Source organism: Stigmatopora nigra, chromosome 16 (genome assembly GCF_051989575.1).
Source record: "Stigmatopora nigra isolate UIUO_SnigA chromosome 16, RoL_Snig_1.1, whole genome shotgun sequence".
In the NCBI taxonomy this organism is placed as follows: Eukaryota; Metazoa; Chordata; class Actinopteri; order Syngnathiformes; family Syngnathidae; genus Stigmatopora; species Stigmatopora nigra.
In genome coordinates, this window is record NC_135523.1 from 5793503 (window position 1) to 5815848 (window position 22346).

General features: G+C 37.7%; 1 protein-coding gene and 1 long non-coding RNA gene across 6 annotated transcripts; one reads left to right on the top strand and one right to left on the bottom strand.

Moving 5' to 3' along the window:
• Positions 1-122: 122 nt before the first annotated feature.
• pfkpa (phosphofructokinase, platelet a) lies at positions 123-17376 on the top strand. Of its 5 annotated transcripts, XM_077735696.1 has the most exons (23): positions 123-363; positions 2432-2505; positions 2853-2930; positions 3008-3197; positions 3502-3667; positions 3740-3784; positions 3873-3981; positions 5107-5202; positions 5848-5940; positions 6430-6555; positions 6870-6934; positions 7318-7387; positions 7930-8076; positions 9059-9129; positions 9862-9949; positions 10609-10761; positions 11543-11695; positions 12980-13144; positions 13753-13814; positions 13924-14035; positions 14612-14711; positions 15908-16013; positions 16184-17376. In XM_077735696.1, exons 1-23 carry the CDS (start codon positions 270-272, stop codon positions 16338-16340), a joined length of 2520 nt encoding a protein of 839 aa, XP_077591822.1. In that variant the 5' UTR covers positions 123-269; the 3' UTR covers positions 16341-17376. The 5 variants fall into 5 exon arrangements, with proteins under 5 accessions (XP_077591822.1, XP_077591820.1, XP_077591821.1 ...); XM_077735694.1 differs by lacking the exons at positions 5107-5202; positions 11543-11695 and adding an exon at positions 4628-4723; XM_077735695.1 differs by lacking the exon at positions 11543-11695.
• LOC144209413 (uncharacterized) lies at positions 3880-13992 on the bottom strand. The gene is made up of 3 exons (XR_013329117.1): positions 13653-13992; positions 5022-5100; positions 3880-4001 (listed from the first exon to the last, which is right to left on the bottom strand). It is a non-coding gene; the product is annotated as an uncharacterized LOC144209413 (long non-coding RNA).
• Positions 17377-22346: the final 4970 nt, after the last annotated feature.

A 22346-nucleotide genomic window follows, 5' to 3' on the forward strand; every position in this document is an offset into this window, starting at 1 on the left:
CGCTCCGTACATCTTGCTTTCTATTGGTCCATTCGCCAAAGAGGAGGCTCGCCTCGACATCTGATTGGCCGAAACAAAGGCCGATCACTTGAATGGACAGTCGGGCTATGCAAATGAGAAAAGAGATGCGGAACAGGGAGGAGAGTTTAGCGGGCAACACAGTATAATCAGAAGGGGCGGTCTACTACTGCCCTTCACGGTGTCATCTAACCGTAACATTTCATATTAATCCACCAGTTGTATTTGGAATATACGTATAATCTGCGAAGATGGCGCAGACAGACACCAAGAAGATATTCTTTGAGAACCTTTCTGGAGCGGGCAAAGCCATCGCGGTTCTGACTAGCGGAGGTGATGCTCAAGGTACAGTAGCCTATACAAGTGTACTTATACTGTACCAGTACCAAATGTTACATTGCAATCCTGTTAAAACCTTCTAAAACAGTCTTCAAACATGCACGGATCCATTGATGGATTTATGTGGAATGTGTCAGCGATCGGAATGACATAGCTACTAATACCCAGCATGCTAAGGTGATATATCCTGCTATTGTTGTCATATTTGCGCTTAGGGATTTCAAGGTCGCACAGTCTTATGGATTTATAGTCCCGATCTGATGCATAGGTGACAATCTTTTTACAATCAATGACATTGGATTTCATACATCGGCAGTTTTGTGGGTTAAGGTGGGCGGCCCCCCGTTAGTCAGATCGTGTTATGGCTATTTTGTTCATTCCTCGCGTGACACGGCTAATGTTGTGGTTTTGTTGGTTATGACTGAGGATGTTATCAGTCTTAGATTGGGCCTGTTGTGAATTGACCTCATCCTGTGTACGTGATGTGCCGCATACAACTCAGCTTCTTCTGCAAGGCTGTGACGTCAGAGAGGAAACCCTCATCACGTGGACATCAGTTCGTCTCATATTTACAGTGACTTGTACATAAACGTACATAATCTGAATAATTTAAAGCAGAATAAACCTCCAAATAAAATGCAAAAACCATTAAACTGTAAATATTTTATTCTCCCCAGATTCCCATGCATTTTTTGCTTGTTTAATAGTGAACTATTTGCACACCTCTGCACAAAAGTGATCAAACTATCAGCACTTTGCAATGTTGTATTGATATCTGACCATTGGCTGAACAAGAATACTTAAAAAAAACAATGACTTTTCAACTATTAAAGTTTAACAATTTATTTTCCCTCTAAATGCTAATGCATTTCATTCACAAGGGTCGCAGGGGGTGCTGCAGCTGATCCCGGCCAACAATGGGCATCAGATGGAGGAAAAACAATATTGCTCATACCTATTGTACATTTTCAGTATGAGGGAGGAAACTGGAATACCTGGAGAAAACCCAAGCAAGCCTTGAGAAAACACCCCCCTGGGCTCGAACCGTTGATCTCTGAACTGTGAGGCCGATGCGTTAACCACTCATCCACTGGGCCATCCAATGCTAGTCTAAAGAAGAAGAAAAAAATGCGAAACACTTCACTTTTATGCTATCTAAATTACTTTCCATATACAATTACAACAATACAATGCAACAATTGCACAGTGCTGTTGATGAGTTACTCTCAGTTCTACCACCCAGTTGGCCAAAAAAAAAGATATGCATTGCTGACCAGAGCTGAATGCCAGTGTCAGAAGTCATTATGTCACAGTGGCCAGGTCCTTTCACTCGCTCTAGACCAGAACGTGCCACTCATGCATAATCAGAAACCCTAAACTACTATTTGAATCTGAGTTATTCCCTTCTGTCCTCCACTACCCTCATGGCCTCAGTGTTGCTTAGTAACTACCACACAAGCCAATTCCTCCTGGGAAAACCTACAGCCTGAATGTTTATTTCAGGCAGTCGCCCACACTTCCTGTGTGACTGCTGGTGGTTTAAATAGTTTATTTCCCTTTCTCAGGGTTTAACTATCTCACTATTGTCATTGAAGTGAGATACTGACATCTTAGTGGTAACGGAGGTCATTTGGATATAAAACAACGGTAGCTCAGAGTGCAGGAGGAGCTTGTAAATATTTTTACCAAATATGGTGACATGACAAGATACAGATAGACATGTACAGTAATCCCTCGATTATTGCGTCTTCACTTATCATACATTTTTCCACTTAATGTCTTTTAAAATTCATAAAAATGTGAAAATACACACTGAAACTCATAAGTGGAAGCCACTCACTATGACTCAGCACTGAAGGAAAACAAAAAAAGTTATCATATGAGTGACCCAACTTTGCAATTTTTGATTATGATGGCCATATCTGGTCTACATTAACCACAATATTCAAGCAATTACTGTATATAGATGCACACCAGCAATTTGTAGCAAAAGAATTATGTTTCAAATTACACTAGATTTGTCATTTAGTAATTTAGTGGTTGTCATTTTTAGTTTTTGTTGTTTTCTTTCCAGGAATGAATGCTGCTGTGCGTGCTGTGGTCCGAATGGGATTGTATGTCGGAGCAAAGGTTTATTTCATCCGTGAGGTGAGTCTTTCCTGACTATATATTGACTCTGGATGTTAAAACAGCTTTATATCTACTCTTGTGTGCATAACGGCTACATAAGTTGTAGGCTGGTTGATTCCCTGCCATGCAAGAGGCCACACTCAGCACGCACAGCCTTTGTTCCAAGCCATCTGTGTGTGTGTGATGGTCCTACTTGCTCAGCATTTGTTATATAACTGACTCAATGCCCCATTAAAAAAAGTTTTCTCCCACTCAAGTGGTCAATCCTCACGTTAAAGCCTTATGTTTTTGTTGTTGTTGTTGTTTTTAATGGCTGTTCAGATAGCTGTATTTGAATGTGAGTTTTGCAATTTCTTTTTAATCAGGGGTATCAAGGTATGGTGGATGGCGGGGAGAATATAACTGAAGCCACATGGGAAAGTGTGTCCAGTATGTTACAAGTGGTAAGAAGCAAATATGTATTTTTGTCAGCTCAATGACTAAGCAGCAACTTATTGTGTTTTTTAAATGTTTAAAAAAGGGTGGGACAGTCATTGGCAGTGCCCGTTGCCAAGACTTTCGCACCCCTGAAGGTCGTCTAAAGGCTGCTCTCAACTTGGTGAAACTTGGAATCACAAACCTTTGTGTGATTGGTGGTGATGGCAGCTTGACGGGAGCCAATCTCTTCAGAGAGGAATGGAGTGGACTGCTGGCTCAACTGGTAGCACAAGGTACTTTATCAGACGTCGTCAAAAAGCTGAGAAAAATATTCATGATATGACCTTGTTTTACAAGTTTAGTTTGTTCTGTGACCAAGTTTGTAACTCAGTTTACTTACATATTGAGGACACTTCTTTTCTAAAGTTATGGTCCCTGTGTAAGAAGCAGAAGAAATGATATTTAGTATTCACCATGAACTCAGCAGTTTCCATAGCTCTGAGCTATGTAGTTTATCATGACAACAAACTATTTTTGAACTATACAGTAAAGGACAAGGGGCTTATCCTTCAACCAAAGTGTAATCATCCTTTTCAGGTTCTATTGAACAACAGTCTGTTCAGACTTATTCCGCTCTTCACATTGTCGGGATGGTGGGTTCCATCGATAATGACTTTTGTGGAACTGACATGACAATCGGCACAGATTCGGCTTTACATCGAATCATTGAAGTTGTGGATGCAATCATGACAACAGCACAGAGGTGAGTTTCAGGTAATGTGGGAACATAGTACTATTTTTTTTTACAAATGAGTCATATTTTGCTATTTTTCAGTCACCAGAGAACATTTGTTTTAGAAGTCATGGGCAGACACTGCGGGTAAGATTTTTTTTTCACATATGTAGCACATTTTGTGTCTTATTTCATATAGAAAATACAATAATGTAATTGTGTGTTAATATTTTAGCTACCTGGCCTTGGTCAGCGCCCTGGCTTGTGGGGCAGATTGGGTTTTAATCCCTGAGATGCCTCCAGAGGATGGCTGGGAAGAGAAGATGTGTCAAAAACTGTCTGCGGTAACAGTCAAATTTTGGTCCTTCCACATGTAAAATAACAGAACACAGAAGTAAGAAATAGTATTGCTTCAGAATGTCAAAATCTATATTATTTCACAAGCAACATATACACACTCTCTTAATTACTCCAGATAAAAGGAGGACATTTTTTTTACATTTGGGCCACAATAAGAGGTTTTAGCATAGCCTCGAGTAAATTTGTTTATTTTAAGACAATGTCCACATTCTAGTGACCTTTAATTCTTAGACACTTTTTATCATGTTATATACATATTTACTATATATGTGCATATATATTCTGCACTATAATAATGAGTTACATGTTATATACATATATGATATACATGTGCATATATATTTTTCACTATAATATAGAGCTTGTATTGCTTACTTGGTAAAGAGTAAAGTTGTGCTGACACATTTATTTATTTCACATATTGGTCAAGTTAACCAAATTTAAAATAAATATGACCTTGTTTGTAGGAAACATAACACTTTAGTTAATAGAATATTGGATAAAAATAGCTTGTGTCCAAAGTATTGTTTGGTATGTTGCACAACCAATCACAATTGCTAAAATGTTCACTACTTAGTCATTTCATGCATTTTGTGCTTTTGGATAAATAATATTGTTGTTATGATTCAGACCCGTTCCAGGGGCACAAGGCTGAATATAATCATAGTGGCAGAGGGAGCCATTGATAGACATGGAAAGCCTATAACATCTAGTATTGTCAAGGATGTGAGTACATTACTGCAAAGAAAGGGGAAGCCGGAAGCATGGAGCCTTGACTGGTGAATCAGCTCAGACACAAGAAAAAACATCAACTTGTGTCCAATAGGCCTTAATATGTATATATTTATATACATATATATGCATATTAGAAATAAAAAAACTGCCAAGAAGTATACTGTGCAGTATGCTGCTTAGAGTAAACCAGTGATAATATGATTACAAAGCAATAAGGTAGGCAGGGTATTGATAATTATTATTAGCAAAAACTTATATAGCCTGTCAAGGTGAAAAAGTATTGACTCACCATCTGGTCCCTGTGCTTCTGAAAGGCCATGTCAGAGCCACAATCACAATTTTTCTGTCATGCTGTCTCTCCACCACACCTGTAGAACCGAGCAGGGATGAAAAGGCTGAATATCATAATAGTAGCCGAAGGGGCGATTGACCAAAACAACAAGTCTATTACCACTGACTATATTGAGGATGTAAGTACAGTGTGGCATGTACCACAATTTGACCTCTGACTGCCTCCTGTGTGACCTCTACGGCTTTGTTGCTGCCCTCGTGTGGCTTTGACTTTGTCGTTGTGTTTCTGGAATGCTTTGTCCGACACTTAAATAGGGTGAGGTCCCCTTTCACTACTGATACTTCCACTACTACAACATCTGCTAATGTTACTTCAACAACTGCATTAGGGTAGCACTAAAACATGTAGAATTCTGTATGCAACTATCCTCGTTATTGTCATCTTATTATTTTGGGTTCTGTAGAATTCCCCCCTGATCCCCTGCACTATTTTATTTGTGTACATCACCCAAATGTGTCTACAGTTTGATGTGGAGTTGAGGTTCTTGCCCCCCCTCACAGCCTGCACATATATGACTAACATGACTGAAAAATTAGAATGGCTTGCTTGTGCTTTGCAGTTTCCCCTTCTTTCTTTTTTCTTGATTCTTTTTAATTATTCAATGTTTTGGTGCTTGTGTTCATATTGTTGCACAATGAAGTATGTACTGTACTTATTCAATAGTTAGAGATATTTTTAGATAGCATATTAAATCTGTAATGTAGAATACTATGAAATTACTAGTATGTTGATAATTCCTAATTTTGGAATTCCTTTCCTGCAGCTTGTTGTCAAATGTTTGGGTTTTGACACAAGAGTGACAATCCTGGGTCACGTGCAACGAGGAGGGACCCCCTCTGCTTTTGATCGTATTTTGGTATGTTCACTGCATCAGTAGCCTCACAATTTTACACAGTGATGTATTTTCTTAATCACAAATTTGGCCGGTTACATCTTCCAATATTAACTTCATCCCCTTATTTTTTTTTTCCATCTGCTTATTGGAGCATAACAGTAGCACTCTCTTAACAGGACATTATCTATTAAATCCAAGCATGCCTGAGGCGATGTGGCTTCAGGTTTCATGTTAAAACAAAGAACATATTAACAATGTTAGAATGTGAAAGACTATAACATGAGGGGGAAAAAGAACAACCCTTAAAACTATTGATAATAATTTTTATCAAAATGTTACACAATTCTCATTCCTACTTGCAATTTTAATAGAGTTCACTGTGAACTTTTGCAGTGACTTTTTAATGCATGTTTTAATACTGTTACACTACTGCCAGTAATAATAACTAGTGTTCAAAATGGGTGAATAATGGTGTGTTGATTGTGTAAGATTATTGCTGGGTGTGTACAGGCAAGTCGAATGGGTGTGGAGGCTGTTCTTGCCCTGCTGGAGACGACAGCCAATACGCCAGCTTGTGTGGTGTCTCTGTGTGGTAACCAGTCAGTGCGATTGCCCCTGATGGAATGTGTCAAAATGGTACGTACTGTATTGGATTGTTAATGCTGTCCACCAATTACAATAAAAGCAAGCATTAAGAATACAATATGCCTGCACAATCACTCAACATAAATAATAAATCATTGATTTGTAGTTTTCACTAAGTGCAAATGATCAAACTAAAGATTTGTGGATTTCTGGTATGATAAAAACTTAATAGTGAAAGTATATTAATAAATAAAAAGCTTTTATGAATGCATTTATTATGTTTCTATTGCTTTGATTGTTGGAAGAGTATAGTTTTTTTTGCCATGATTAGAATTAATGAATAAATCATTTTGTTTTCCCTGTAGACTCAAGAAGTGCAGAAGGCAATGGATGAAAAGAAATTTGAAGATGCAGTAAAGTTCCGGGGGAGGTATGACAACCGTTATGATATTACATTTCGATCATTATTATCAATAAAATCATATTGATATCCACTGCAATGATGAATAAAGTTGTGTGACATTATTGTTCTGCAAATAAATATTATATATACATAGATGTATAATAAGAAAGCCCATTGGACTTATCAATAATGAATTATTAAACAAAATACATTAAAATAATTACACTTTGGGTATTTGATATTATGGTGGTTCTTATGTATGACTTTAATGTATTTGATGGGGATAATATTATTGCTAAGTGCCTTTACCAATACATTGTTAAATTCTTCTGTATGTCAACTTCAGTTGTTCATTCTGAACATGCTAAGGAAAAGTGGGTGAATTTAAACTGCTTTTTTCCCTTCTGTAGAAGTTTCGAGAATAACCTGAAGACATACAAACTGCTGGCTCATCGTAAACCAGAGTCTGAACTGCCAACTGTAAGTAACAAAACTTACTTATCAGCAATTGTTGCAAAGAGAACATTGCTATACCTCAACCCAAACAGCACACATTTTTCAGTCAACACTTAATCGCATTATTAGATAGGTCGGGTGTTCCAATGTGTTAAAAAAAAATCCTGTGTATACCGACACCTTTGTTTTCTGACACCTTTACTCAATGCTAAGAGGTGACTATGCAGAGTTCCCCATTGGGCGCTTGCAGCCTGCTGCTATGCCTCGCTATAAAGGCAACTTTAGACAGAAAATCACTGAAGTGTGGAGGCAGCATGGCTTGGCTCGTGCTGTGGTATTCCCATCAGGGGTGCCCTGGCATCTGTGGTAATGATTAAGGCAGTTGGAGCATGTACCTCGGAGCAGAACATGATGCATATATTGATTCTCTCTCTAGTGCCTGCCTGTTAACGGTTACAGAAAACCAAAATTGTATAGCTCCAGATTGTTAAAAGTGTTAAAAAATTACAGAAAAAATAGTTTTGGATTATACTAATGAGGTTTTTATTGTGGTTTTATTCCATCAGAGTAATTTCAATGTGGCAGTGCTAAATGTGGGCGCACCTGCAGCAGGAATGAATGCAGCGGTTCGTTCAGCTGTCAGGGTGGGCATTTCCGAGGGGCACAAAATGTTTGCTGTCAGCGATGGATTTGAGGGGTTCTACAATGGTCAGGTGGGTACTTTTTGAAATAAATTGATTGCCTTACAATCCATTTGAAAGCTGTTTGTATTGAAATTTAAATGGCAGAAAACTTTGGCCAATTTTAACCTAAAAAATACTTATTTGACATTTAAGATGCATGCAAAAATTCATATTACATTACTCAAAAAATATTTAAAATGATCAATAAGCCAAAAAACTATTCTCAGCTCTGCATGCAAAAGGCTCATATAACCATTCACAAAGGAAAATGTCCAAATGTACATCATTAATCTATCTAGATTACCTTTAAATCATTTGCATTTCCTCTAAAAAATAAAATTAATGTAATTTTACATCTATCCTTTAGAGGTCCTCATGGTTTCAGAATTCACAATTTCTTAGCATCACAATTCCAAAATCTGTATTATTCTAAAAGAGCCTTTTAAAACCAAGTATACAATGGCTGAAATGTAAAAGACAATTTATGTAGTCATTCATTAACTACTGTGTGACTTGGCCGTAATCTGGTAAATCACATTTTTTTTTGTTCTGTTCCCTGATTGGTAAAACTGGTTCCACATCTCTCTTCTTTTATCCTGTCCTGACCTTTTCACAATCAGCAAGCTTAATTCCCTCGACAGCCACCTCTGGCTGATTCAAAGGCCAGCACATAATGAACAATGTGGCCATTTATCTTCACCAAACTGACTCCAATACCACTGGTTAGTTAAACATCCCTTGTACACCCTGTGCTGTCTGGAAACTGGCTGCTCCAATTGACCTGAAGAAAATGAGACCAGGAGGGAGTAATAGATTTCTCTACTTCAATGCTCTACAGGTTCACTTCTTCCCCCCCAGTGGAAAAAGAAAGTGTGCCAAAAACCCTTGTTTCATTTAACACTGTGACCTCAAGAAGGAAATGTTTTATATTCCTTAGACTACAGCAATCAGGAGGACAAAAGTCACTAAAAGTAACTTGTTAAAGCACGTGTTCATTCTCTCTTTCTATCAGATTAAGGAGATTAAATGGTCGGATGTTGGAGGATGGACAGGGCAGGGAGGATCTCTTTTGGGAACTAAAAGGTAAGATCGAATTTCTGGAGATGCATCCATGTTGGTTTAAAGTTGGGTTGTTACTAAGACTGCAACAACTCATCGATAGATACATGAGTTGCCAGATAATTTGATTATCGATTATTGTCGGCAACTTTTTAATGGGCGTACCCAATAAAAAGTTGATGATTTATCCATCACAGTGTCTACATAATCCACTTTTTCTTTTTAATGTAGTTTTTATTATTATTATTGGCGCCACATTCTTGATTTAGAGGCAAAACTGTCAAACATGTCTTTAAAGTATATTTAGCATTTATGTCAGCACTTAGCATACATAGAACAATTTTAACTTTTAAAAATTGTGATCAACGCAATTTTGCTTAATTTCACTGAGACTGTTTATTTTTTCATAATCATAACCTTTATTTAATCAAACACTTGGTCAAGTTTTATATTTTTAGAACCATACAGTTGTTATTCAATAGTATTTTTTAAGGAAATACTCATTCATTTTGGCTTAAATTTTACTTTAACCATCCATAAACCTTATTATTTGTTATTGTTAACATATTATTAAATGGTGAAGGTAATTGCAAAAAAAAAAGTACCATTTAAATAATTAATTGTTGAATCACTTTAGTCGATAAGGTCAATTATCATTAGTTGCAGTTCTAGTTGTTGTTAATGATCACATTAAATCTTAATTAATGCAACCTACATCTTCCTACTTTGAAAAACATGTCTTGTTCTCCTTTATAGAACGCTGCCTGCAAAGCATGCTGAAAAAATTGCTGAGCAGATGCGAACTCACAACATAAATGCACTGTTGGTAATTGGTGGATTTGAGGTATGTCCAATTGAATGAATACATATCTTTTCCTTTCTTAACATAGATGTCTCAGCTAATTTTTAATTAACTTATCATCCCCGATGTTTCATGACAATTACATGCACATTTTTTTATACCTTATTATGTTAGTTATACACCCATTTCTATCTATTATTGTGGCTATCCATTATTATTAATATATCTAAGATACAATTTATACAGTTTTTTTCCTAAAGCCATTTTAGTTCTGATTATTTTTGCCATTCAACTTCAATTTTCAATATTTTTTGTATTCAGTCATTGTAGATTCTTAAACATTTAAAATGGGATTTATATTGGAGAGAACTTGTTAAATCCTGGTTAACTTTAATTAATTTCATACAATAATGAGTGTCATCATTGTTTCTGACGACATGTTTGCAAGTAAACTCTATTGTTTGTAAATATATATATGTTTGTATGTCAAATGCAGAAACTGAAGTGTATGTAGAGCGGTATCTGTCTTTTTGCTGCTTTCCGTTGTGATACGTAGGCTTGGCCCCCTCATTTTGGCACCTTCCACATTTGTTATTTCCCTTCCATGTGGCAAGTAGCACCCACTCAAACCACCCGCTCTCCCAACCCTTGCAAAAGCGCCACCTTGTGCAAACCCTAAAGCAATCGGCTCTGCCCTGCAGGCCTTCCTGTCGCTGCTGGAGTTGTTAACTGCGCGCGGGAAGTATGACGAGTTCTGTGTTCCAATGATCATGGTCCCGGCCACAGTCTCCAACAATATACCGGGCTCAGACCTCAGCATTGGAGCTGACACAGCTCTGAATGCCATTACTACTGTAAGTCATGAGCCTGGCAACCAGAGTAGCTGAGTAGTACACAAATTCACTCAAAATACACACATATGCACTCTCTGCACTTTTTTTTTTTTGAAGAATGACCCACTCAGAAAGTTTTGCGATAGAAAATAGTACCTGACAACCACAGCCTACTATAGCACTACAAAGAGAGCAAGACAAATACAATGTCATTCTCTTTTTGTGCCGAGACTCCCATCCCTCCAGGTAAGTAGCAAAGTGGTTTAATGCTGCTGCCTGATTATTTCCACAACTGGCTTTGGGTTCTCCTGCATTCACATCAGAATAGCATGCCGATGATGTTGTTTGTGGCTACCAATATAAGCTTAATGCAAATTTTATAATACATCTGCTCAGTTCCATCATAAACATTTTCCATCACTCTCAACAATGCGGGATGAGAACATCTGCCGGGCGTGCTAGTCTGTTTTCCTCATCTGCCTTATCTGGTCTTATATATTATACAACAGTTATGGCTGTCGTTTTTCGGTTGGATCTTGGCTTAAAGCTGCATTGGGCTGGTTATGCTCAGTTTTTTCTCGTCGCCTGGTTTAGTTTGACTCCTTTCCAAATTACTTTTTTTTTTGCCTTCATTGCTCCTTTCTACATTCCTCATTCCATGTTTCATCTTTGTTTGTTTACGTCTATCTTCATACCGTGCTAAATGAGGCAATCACACGGAAAGAGCTAGAAGGGCAGGTACCCTCTCAAAAAAAATCAAGAGGAATAGGCTCTAACACACTTTTAAATGGTGCTGCTTCAGGCGCTTGAGTGTCTACTGCAGCTGTATGAGGCACGTGCTACCTATGAGGAGTTTTGCATCCCGATGTGTATGCTGCCTGCCACCATAAGTAACAATGTACCGGGCACAGATCTAAGTATTGGTGCAGACACGGCCCTCAATGCCATCGTAGAGGTAAGGCGGTTGACCCCCAGCAATATATTATACAAATTTTAATTCGAAGAGGATGCAATCAATTTGACTCACTGGGTGCTGTATGTGATTTTTGACACACTGTCAGGTGCTAAATGAACATCCTTCAGCATAGTGAAGTGGTTTAAATCTGGATTCTTTCAATATCTGTAGTTTTGGTAGAGCATAGCAATTATTTTTTGAGTATTAAAAAAATTATACAAAAACAAGTTGAAATAATGAAGTAGTTTACTGAAGAAAGTTAACATGCGCCAACCCACACATGTGCACCTGTTATACTGCATATAAGATTTTTTTTTGGGTCAGTTTTGCAAAGAGTGTTGTTTTTAATATCCGGAAAATACGAGAATAGATAAGCTATCCGTACATGACCTTGAAAGATTATCAATAAGGTCTATTATTATGTTTATGAATACCTAACACTAGTGCGTTGCAATTTTGCATGGGCATCAAAATCCAATCATAAAAATGTCATGGTAAAGGATACAAATACTGCATTTTTTTTCCCTAGACATAAAAGCTCTTCAATGAAACCAATTACAGCATTCGTTGAATTTAAACTGTGATCATTGTGTTTATAGTTTAATCTGTTTTCTTATTTTAAATGCAGGACTTCTGTCACTAGTGAACTGATTCCAAATACTGGGCTTGAAAGTAGAGCTTTTCCTTGCCTTGCATTGTGTTTCTTATGCATATGACAAACAATTACTATTTTAGTCATTCTGTCCATCCAGATTAAGATGTGGTTTTGCCAGTAAATATTGCCTCAGACAGAAGGTGGTTTGATCATGCACTAACAGACAGTCTGGCAGTTTCTTAAGTTAATTATTATTCTCAATGTTTTTGAATCAAAATATATGGTCACAGTCTCGAGCGAGCACAAACAAATGAGCATCTGTCTACTTTGCCTGCAGCCGCATATCTGCATGTAGAATGGCTTTTTAAATGTTACTTAACGCTTGTTGGATGCTTTAGTTATTGGCATTTAAAAACCTTGTATGCAAAACAATTGCGCATAACCACAAACAACATTTGCTATAGTGGTGAACAGTGTATTCCTTATCAAAAATACAAACCAGACATTTAAGACTCCTACAGATGTTAAAAACAACCCGACATACTTTCTATTGCGAAAATTATACTCCGACTTACTGCCTCCCTAATGATTTTGTCTGCTTACCTATTTAACATCATCACATGTAATGTAATGAACAGTATGCAGTCATAATCTTCCACATGTTAACATTGCATATGTGCATGTCTCAGACTTGCGACCGCATCAAGCAGTCAGCGAGTGGAACAAAAAGACGTGTGTTCATCATCGAGACCATGGGGGGTTACTGTGGCTATCTGGCAACCGTAGCAGGCCTGGCTGCTGGGGCCGACGCTGCGTACATCTACGAGGAACCTTTTGACATCAGAGATCTACAAGTGAGTCATCTGCCCTCATTAGATTCTTAGTCTTAAGATTTGTCTAATCTTATGGAACACCGCAATAATTTCTACATTTTTCTACAAAACATACCCGCTATGAGGATCAGTTTTCGCAATTACAATGTGTGGTAGCGACTTGGAAAGTCTATGGGAATTTATTGTTGCCATAATTATGAGTATGATTTTTATTGATGTGAGATGCCATCACCCTGTACACCAACTATTATTATCTTATTTAAATTTTGGCAGGCATCACCTATTTACTTGAGCTTTTTGTTATTTGTCTACAAGGAATTGAAGTATATATTCACTATACAATGAATTAATTCAATATACATTTCTCATTTTTGTCTGAAATATGTAATGCTTCTAACCATGAACATCAATGAGCAGCTAAATATTTAGTTAAAGCTTCTGGTGTACAATCAATGGCATACTGATGCATCACTACAGTACAGTGAAAGATAAGGATGCAATATATCATACTGTCGATATTTTTACCTACCTCTCGGCTCATCATTACTCTTCAATCTTCAATGTTGCTACTTGTCATTTCATCCACCAGATAGCATCTTGCAAACGTTACGGTTTTCTTCCTCCCACAGGCCAACGTTGAGCACTTGACAGAAAAAATGAAAACAAGTATTCAACGTGGCCTAGTTTTAAGGTAAAATACTGTTCTTGTGCTGTATACAATATGCATAGCAAATTCAAAACAATACCCAATTTAAAGTACTTTTATATTATTGTGCACCTAACAGCCATTTTTTCCCTAGAAATGAGAACTCAAATGAAAACTACACCACAGATTTCATCTACCAGCTGTACAGTGAAGAAGGCAAAGGTGTGTTTGACTGCAGGAAAAATGTACTGGGACACATGCAGCAGGTAGGCCCTCAAATTGACTGCCATTTGACTGCAAACCACAAGTGTAATATGCTATATTTGGGTATTACATTTTTTGTTAGTAGTTTGCATCGTTCCTCACAAATGGGCTTTGTTTTGTTTTCGGCTTTGTGCGTCCAGAGATTAGCACAGATAAAACTGGATCAAACAATCTTTTGATGAATCCCAGAGGAGAAATTTTCTGTTCTCTGCAGCAAGTGAGGCGATGCAGGAAACAAAATAATAAAGCTCATTTGGGAATTAAAACCGCAGCTAACACATACATACATACATAAAAAATACAGAAAACAGAGAAGCAAGAGTTTTTGGTGTCTGATACACTATTAGCTGTCTTGTGTTCTCTTTTGCTGTTGTGACTATATAGTTGAATGAAAGTGCATCATTTCAATTTTACAAAGTTTCTTTGAAAGCAATGCTGGTAAATGAATCCAAGAAATTCAAGGTAACAAAGGCAGAGGAATGCAATCCTTTCCAATCACTGTTTAAGCAATGTATGTCCATATTCCAAATGAGGTTTGTTAATAAAAAAGAAATGGCAACTGCTTTATGCCTTAAAAGGGAGGTGCCCCTTCTCCATTTGACCGAAACTTTGGGACCAAGATCTCTGCCAAGGCAATGCAATGGGTTACCAAAAAATTGGTGGAGACATTCAGACAAGGTAAGAACAAAATGTCCTTTTTTTTTTATAAGTTAGAAACATGATCTACAGTTCTATGTTAGTTGATGTTCCCTCCCCAGTGAGGTGTGGTATTTATATAGATCTGTCATGGAGTCCTGGAATCTTAATGTATATATTTTTTATCTTTTGGAGGATATTAACTATTAATCCTCTAATCAAGTGTCGTTTGAAGATGGCAAACTTTACAGACCTCACAATTAAATGTTGAAGAATGGTTTGTCTTAAAGCAAAACATGCAGTTAAATTCCAGCTTAAGTCCAAATTTGTCTTTCTTGTTTTATCTATTTCATATACACATGGATGATGACATAAGATGAAGGTAATTGTGTTTTATTTTTAAAGCTGGCTCCATGACATCTTCCTCTTTTGTAGCTCCATGTCTTGTCATTTTGCCCCATCATTTGTGTCACTACAACCATTGTAGCCACCCACTGCTGCCAAATGATCACCAGCCACTAATTTTCAGTTGTACATATAGAGGTACACTGCCTGGCCAAATGAGTTACACATTAACTACACTATCATCTCATTTTTGTTTTTCTATTGCCAACATTTTGAATGGGATCCCATTAATTTGGTTTATGGATCCATTAAATCATGCAATTCAATACATTGATTTTCTTTTTAATTCTTAAACCATCTATGAACATGTCTTAAAAGTGCTTCTCTTTACACAAAATTATTTCTGGTCTTTTGCTCTCATTTGGAAAAATATGTTTTTTTGGGTGAAATGTCAAATTATAAAATGAGATTTCACCAAACACTAAAGTGCGCCACTTAATATATTTTAAATTATGTATGACCTATCTGAACAACTTGATAATCATTCCACCTAAGTTTTTTTTCAATCAAAACATACATGTCAGTTGTATTTAATTTATTTTTTAGTGCAAGGCTACATGTTATAACTTTTTTCTTTTTAATCAGGCAGTGTACCAGTATGTCATTCCCCCACAACACCTCTTTATTTCTCTTTTAAATCAGAGTATACAATATGTAACGTGCACATTTCTTGTAGCTTGGCAACCCATCTTCATCATTGCTTTTGTCTCTTTGTAGACATGTCTCTTTTCTCATCAATTTCTTTTTCATTTTCGACTGTTTGCTGCAGCCTATAAATACAGCTATGTCTATTTTTGGCTTCTGTGATGTGTATTTTTTCTCTCTCCTTGCAGGTAGAGTGTTTGCTAATACCGAGGACAGTTGCTGCTTGCTAGGAATGCGACGTCGGGCTCTTGTCTTCCAGCCAGTAGTACAACTTAAGGGGGAAACTGACTTTGTGTATGTATTTTCTATCATTCTATCCCTTTCTAAATGAGGTTAATCCAAACAATACATGCTACTTTTGTGAAATTTCCACACAATGTTCAGATTCTTATACCAAATTGTTGGAGGGGCAAGAAAAACAAATCACAGAGCCTAAAATAAAATAACATTCTGTCTGTTCACAGTCACAGAATCCCCAAAGAGCAATGGTGGCTAAAACTTCGTCCTCTGATGAAGATTCTCGCCAAGTATAAGACAAGCTACGATGTCTCAGATTCCGGACAGCTTGAGCATGTCGTACATAACCGGCCCAAAGATTCAGATGCATCTGTGGCCATGTGAAGATGTCTAGAGCTCCCAACAGTGATCCAAGTCTAAGCCTGCGTGTTAACTGAGGTGTGAACTCCTCATGTTGTTTAAACCACAGTAAAAACTTTACCTGCAGGAGATTCCCTATGTGGACATAGTCAATGACCTGTAATTTAACCTCAGAAATGTTCCTAGTCATCGACACACATTTACTCTACTCATCACACCTGCGGCTTTTCGAACATAAACATGTTCTGGATGCTTATTAATGTCATGTTTGTCTTTAAATTTTGCACTTTCCCTGTCTCCACTTATGTAGGCAGGCTCTGAGGTCAGAACTGCACAAGGACACTAATCTAATCGCAAATACACATCTGACAAAAAGGTTGTAGCTATTGGGCTTTGTGGTGGACATTTCAGGATGAAAACAAAATGCAATATTAGCCCTAAAGGCTATTTGAAGGAGAAAGCACATACTCAATTTTTTCTACATTTCAGTTTTACCCAATTTTCTATTATGGCACAAACCTAAACATTGAAGGAAGACCCAGAAAGTTCCCAAGGGTGTCAACTAAACAATTCCACCTTGTTATCCTGCAGATGAAACTTCAAACTCAGTGACCACTCTCCTTACAGAACCACTATCAAGTCCCCTATTGGTCATTGGTGAACTTTATTCTAGTTTATTAAGTCAAACAATGAGCTACAAACAGGGTGTGTTTCAATATCAATTCCAATGGCCTGCTCCAATAATGTGAATTCGTCTTAGAACATTTGAACAGCTGTACAGAAGCTCAATATAACAAACTTTTTGTGAGTAGTGTACATTTGTAACTAGTGTAAGGCTCAGCATGCACATGAAATGCGATGATGCTAACGATGCAATCAAATAGAAGTGCGTGCCAGGCTTTCCACTGAAACCTAATGTTTGTCTTTTTAACAAAGTTTATTTTTTTTGTGTCAAAGTATAACGTTATCATGAACTGTAGACTGCTGTAGCTGTCTAACACAATGCGCAAACATGTTAGATGTGAATATAAATAAAAATCAAGTTGACATGTGCACCCAATTTATTAGTCACTGTGTTTTTGTTCATTTATGACTCATTTATCGCCCCTTTTTACATTTGAGTCCCATTACATATCTCATTTATTTCCTGGTAATGAGTCACCATCACATCTGTTGGTGTCAAGCATAATTTGTTTCAGTGATATAAATGCACTAAAGGTTTAAATACTGCCACAATGTCAGGATTGTACTACAACTGAGGGTTTGCTCCTAATATACGATATCTTACCAACCAAAAATCTTAAAAATACATCACTATATGAGTGTATTGGCACAGCTTTACAACCCTGTAAATTACAATCATCCATGAATGAATACTCTATCTCAGACAGTCCATCCATCCATTTTATACTCCTCCTCAATTGGGTCACGGGTGAGCTAGAACTTATGCCAGACAGTATGTCTGGGCGAGAGGCGAGGGACGAACTAGACTAATTGCTGAAGAGTCGCAGGTTGTCCAACTGCATTAACAAAAAGTGTGAATTATCTGGAGCAAAGCTTTTGATTATTATTTATATGACAATTTTTTTCAGGGTTCAAATCTCTACTGCATGAATATGTATTGGCTTTACACTTTGAGATGATCTGTTGAGTCACTTTGTTGTGAATTATCAGTTTTCCCAAAAGAGCTGAATTTTTCTTTTACGTAGAACTGAACTGACAAAATGTCACAATTTAAATACCTGCAGATAAACACGTACTACTTGCATACTCACTTGATCTTAAATATGCAAGCAAAAGCAAAACTGCAATGACATAAATAGTAAAAAAGTTTCCCCTTTCTATCCATTTTAATGGAGGTCATACTAAGGGAAAACCAAAAAAAATCGAATAGGCTGACAACAATTGATATTTTGTATAAAGTGTCGTTTCCCATAGCAACAGCAAGTGGCGACAGAGTACTGCTTCATAGCACTTTGGTTCCGGGTTCATTGAGTCCATTATGACACGGATTCCTTCCATCAGTCGCTGTCCACTTTGGCTACGGACCATTTCTGAGATGAGTGGTTTATTACCAAGGCAGATTAACGGTGTGAGGCCGTGTCTGCTGCCACAATTAGGGAATTAATCTTATCATTTGAAAGAAAATTTCAATTTCCCACAGGCGTATTAATTGGGCTTCTTTCCTCCTATTAAACACTCATTTTTTTCCCTTGTCGTAACCAACAGTAATTACATGCATATATGGTCAAGCCAAGACCATTGCTTAGTGACAATGCAAAATGTAATTTGAAGTAGGCGGGGGGCAACCCGAATCACCTTTCCTCCCCACAGACCCACCTGGAATAATTATACTTAACTTAAACCAGCATGCTTAATTTGGCTTTACTCCTCCGCCTTTGCACAAAAAGACACCTTGTATCCCATCATTGTAATTTCCTCACACTCCAACGGGTGCACAGTTCACTGCGACGTCGCATCCCCCCCTGCATGAAATTAGTAAATTCAATAATTTGGGTTGATTTAAGAATGCATGGGGAGACTGAGAGGGTCATATGCACATAGGTAATCAATACTAATTACCATTTCATTTCTCCACCCTCACTTCCTTTTCTGCTGGAATCCGATCTCATTGGGCTGATTAGAGCTTGCAAATGAAGGGTCCTCACTTTGGAATTCTCATCAAATCTTCCCCACATAGTGAGCAACTTTATCTTCATTTAATTCTACATCATCTTCAGACAAGGCTGTGATTATAACGCTGGCAGGGATATTCCAAATTCGTGTTCATATTGACCTTTTTAGATTAAAACGCGCTCTACATCTCTTCACATTCTTCGTGATTTCTTAGATGTAATAGTTGGATTAATACAGTGGAACTTTCTCAAAGTCATCACGGGGAGGTCATTTTATTTTCTTAAAGAAAGCCTCGCGAGTCAAACAAAATAACATCAGCAGCTGCTTTATGTGTGCTTTTATTTATGTTGTTTTGCTGTCACGTTTGTCTTTGATGGCACAAAGAGAAGAGAATAATAACCAAGTAGCTAGAAATGATAGGTTTCATGACATACGATGTGTTTGAATGCTGTATGAGGAATACTAATGACGAATATAAATTATATATGCGCAAGTAGGAGTGCTCAGCGTTTATTTCGATCAGAGAAGCTGAACAACAAAGGGCACATTTTATGCGGTGTTAAAAAATGTGTCAAAACTACAATGTCTATGAATCTCTTACCTGGCATATTCATGGTTCATAATTTACAAATTACCTGATTATTTTCTTTAAAAAGCCATCTATTAAAAGTGTGCTTTTATCAGGTCTGTCAAATATAAAAACATTGCTTTTGGTTCCACCTTAGTAGTAAGTAGTAGTATTGTAGTATATTGCCTTAAGGCAGATACAAACTTTTTGGTGAAATGTGCTTCTGAGTGAGCTATTCAAGACTGCTTCACCACTGTTACATAATAGTGACAACAGATTTACAACACCATCCCAACATACCAGTTTCTACATCCTGATTAGCCAGACTAGGGAACAATCTACAGCTACTTTGTAGTAAGAGTCTACAATGGAGTCACATGTTACATACACAGTGATAGTACATAACTTTACCTCGAAAGAAAACAAATAATTCCTCAGTTTAGATTAAAAAACAAAGGAATCTGCTGAGTTTAAACTGCCAAGCTATACATTTACAGCTTTTTTAGTCACTGCAGTCCCAATTGGGCGCTTTGGAAAGTTTGCCGCTGCTGTTTCCAGACACCGAATAAAGGACTTGATCCAGCTTACGCAAATGAGAGGCGCTCTGGCTTAAAACAAGTCCGGCGAGTTGCTCTCCAATTTTGGCTTCCCGCAGTACTCATCTGAGAATCTCCTTTCGACAATTAAGACACCCATGGAGGCATGGAAAGCTCTCAATTCCATTAGCCTCTGTGCTGTTTCACTCTATCTAGCCACTGAGCCTTAACTTACTTATTAGTACAAGGCTGCCGTATTTTGTTAGGGAAGCGATTAGTGAAAACTACATGAAAAGGCAATTTCCCCCCCTTTTCCCTCTCTTCACTCTCATTGAGATGAGACAGATCTAAAGAATGGCATTTGCGCACTAATGAAATTCGCTCTGCATCATTTCAGATGTTAATCTTTGGGAGAAAGTGACTTGTGTCTTTATTTACTCGTTTCTGGGTGACAAATGGCCACAGTTGGCTGAAAATTACATTGCCGGCTCAGACTCGAACCGGCGGCTGGGAGCGTCAGCTTAGTGACTGCAGCGCCACTTTGATGCATTGGAGTTAATATCTGCCTGACATTTCTCAGCACAGATTTTCATCACTGGATTCATCTGTACATTTGGAGCAATGTGATAAATGAGTCAGGACTATCATTTGTCCCCCTCTTTGCTCTCCGACGTGCAGAAAGGTTACGTGTGTTTGGGTGCCAACATGGATTTAAGGACTTTAAAAACGTTCACAAGATGCTTGTGTGTGCAACTTAGTTCTCTTTGTTGCCGCCGTCTGCGCACCTTGATTTACCGACGGAAAACTGCAATGTGGCGTCCATGCACTTGTGACACAAAATAGACGGTGGCGTTAATGGAAATGACGTTAATTTGATAGAGAGCTCACTAACATGCAAAGTCACTCGCAGTTCATAAGAATAATATTAACTCTGCATTAACATGCAAGGCTGTCTGTTGCGCCAGATGCCAGACGATTTACAGAGCTGGCGCTGCAACCTGTCTTTCTGGGCCACGAGTGGATCGTGAATCATACCCAAAGATTGTGCTCAGTAAGACGAGCTTAATTCTTACTGTCTGCCAGTGTATTCACATATACAGTATTTACATATATCACCATGCTGCTGACACACTGGCGGTAGGGTCTGTGGCGCGGACCCTATCCAACATTCTTCAAAAGCAAAGATTCTTGGTGAGGATTGTCTGCACCAGTGAACTACATTAATGCCTTGAGAACTGTTGGGAAATAAACCCCATTTTAGCCGCTAGAGTAGTCGTGGTATATCCGACTCACAGCAGTGAAGTGTGTGATATAGGCATGAAATATTGCTATATTTCTAGATAAATTCATCTGACTGAAATAAAAAGTGGCCACTGCAACTTTAGCATTTGTTTACAGGACAATTTCAAAGTTATATAATGGAAACATAAGCAGAGAACATGATCACTCCTATACTGCCAGACATTTTAGAGGATTTTGATCGATTATTCAAGGTTCACACTAACATTTTATCTTGTCTCCAAGTGATATAGTATCCAACTCTCCTCTGGCACCATCCAGACCATCTTTCAGACCGTGTCTCCAAAATGTCTAACCTCCACTGTGTCTCTTACAGTCTCATTTCTACCCCAACCTGGTCAATCCTCAGGAGAACCTCAGCATCTTCATCTCTGCTACTTCTAGCTCCACCCCTTGAGCTAATGTTTCTAAGCCATACATCACGGCTGGCCTCATCACTGTCCTGCAGACCTTTCCCCTCATCGCCACTGACACTCTCCTATCACATTGCACACCTGACACTTTCTTCCAGCTGTTCTAGCCTTCCTGCACACAGTTCTTTACTTCCTTTGCACATTCCCCACGACCCTGTACTGTTGACCCCAGGTTATCTTCTTTAAATCTACTCCCTGTAACTTTCACTGTTTTTCTTTTGTCTATTATGTACATATGCAGGAATAATACTTATTGTTTTAGTATTAAAGCAATAACAATTTTGCTTTGATGCCATCTGATGTCAGTTTGGTACTAAATTGGTCAATTTGCACCATATTGTGATATCTATAAACCTTTTCAGGACACATGTCAATCACAAGCAGTTGCTTTGTTTACTATATGAAGCAAGGCTCGACTAAACTATACTCCCATAAAGGTTTCAGTAATATATTTTTACAAAACAGTGCAACTGTATTTCCTTTATCTTATTACGGAAAAAAATTGCGATTATTTTTTTTAGGAGTTTTTAAAATAACATTTGCATAAATTTTAATCAGTAAGCATTTAATGTTGAAG

Excerpts from the sequence above, each read along its gene's own strand:
- pfkpa (XM_077735696.1), top strand. The coding sequence starts at position 270 with ATGGCGCAGACAGACACCAAGAAGATATTCTTTGAGAACCTTTCTGGA. Across the intron at positions 11,696-12,979 it reads CCCTCAATGCCATCGTAGAG|ACTTGCGACCGCATCAAGCA; the intron begins GTAAGGCGGTTG and ends TGCATGTCTCAG. Across the intron at positions 13,815-13,923 it reads CAACGTGGCCTAGTTTTAAG|AAATGAGAACTCAAATGAAA; the intron begins GTAAAATACTGT and ends TTTTTTCCCTAG.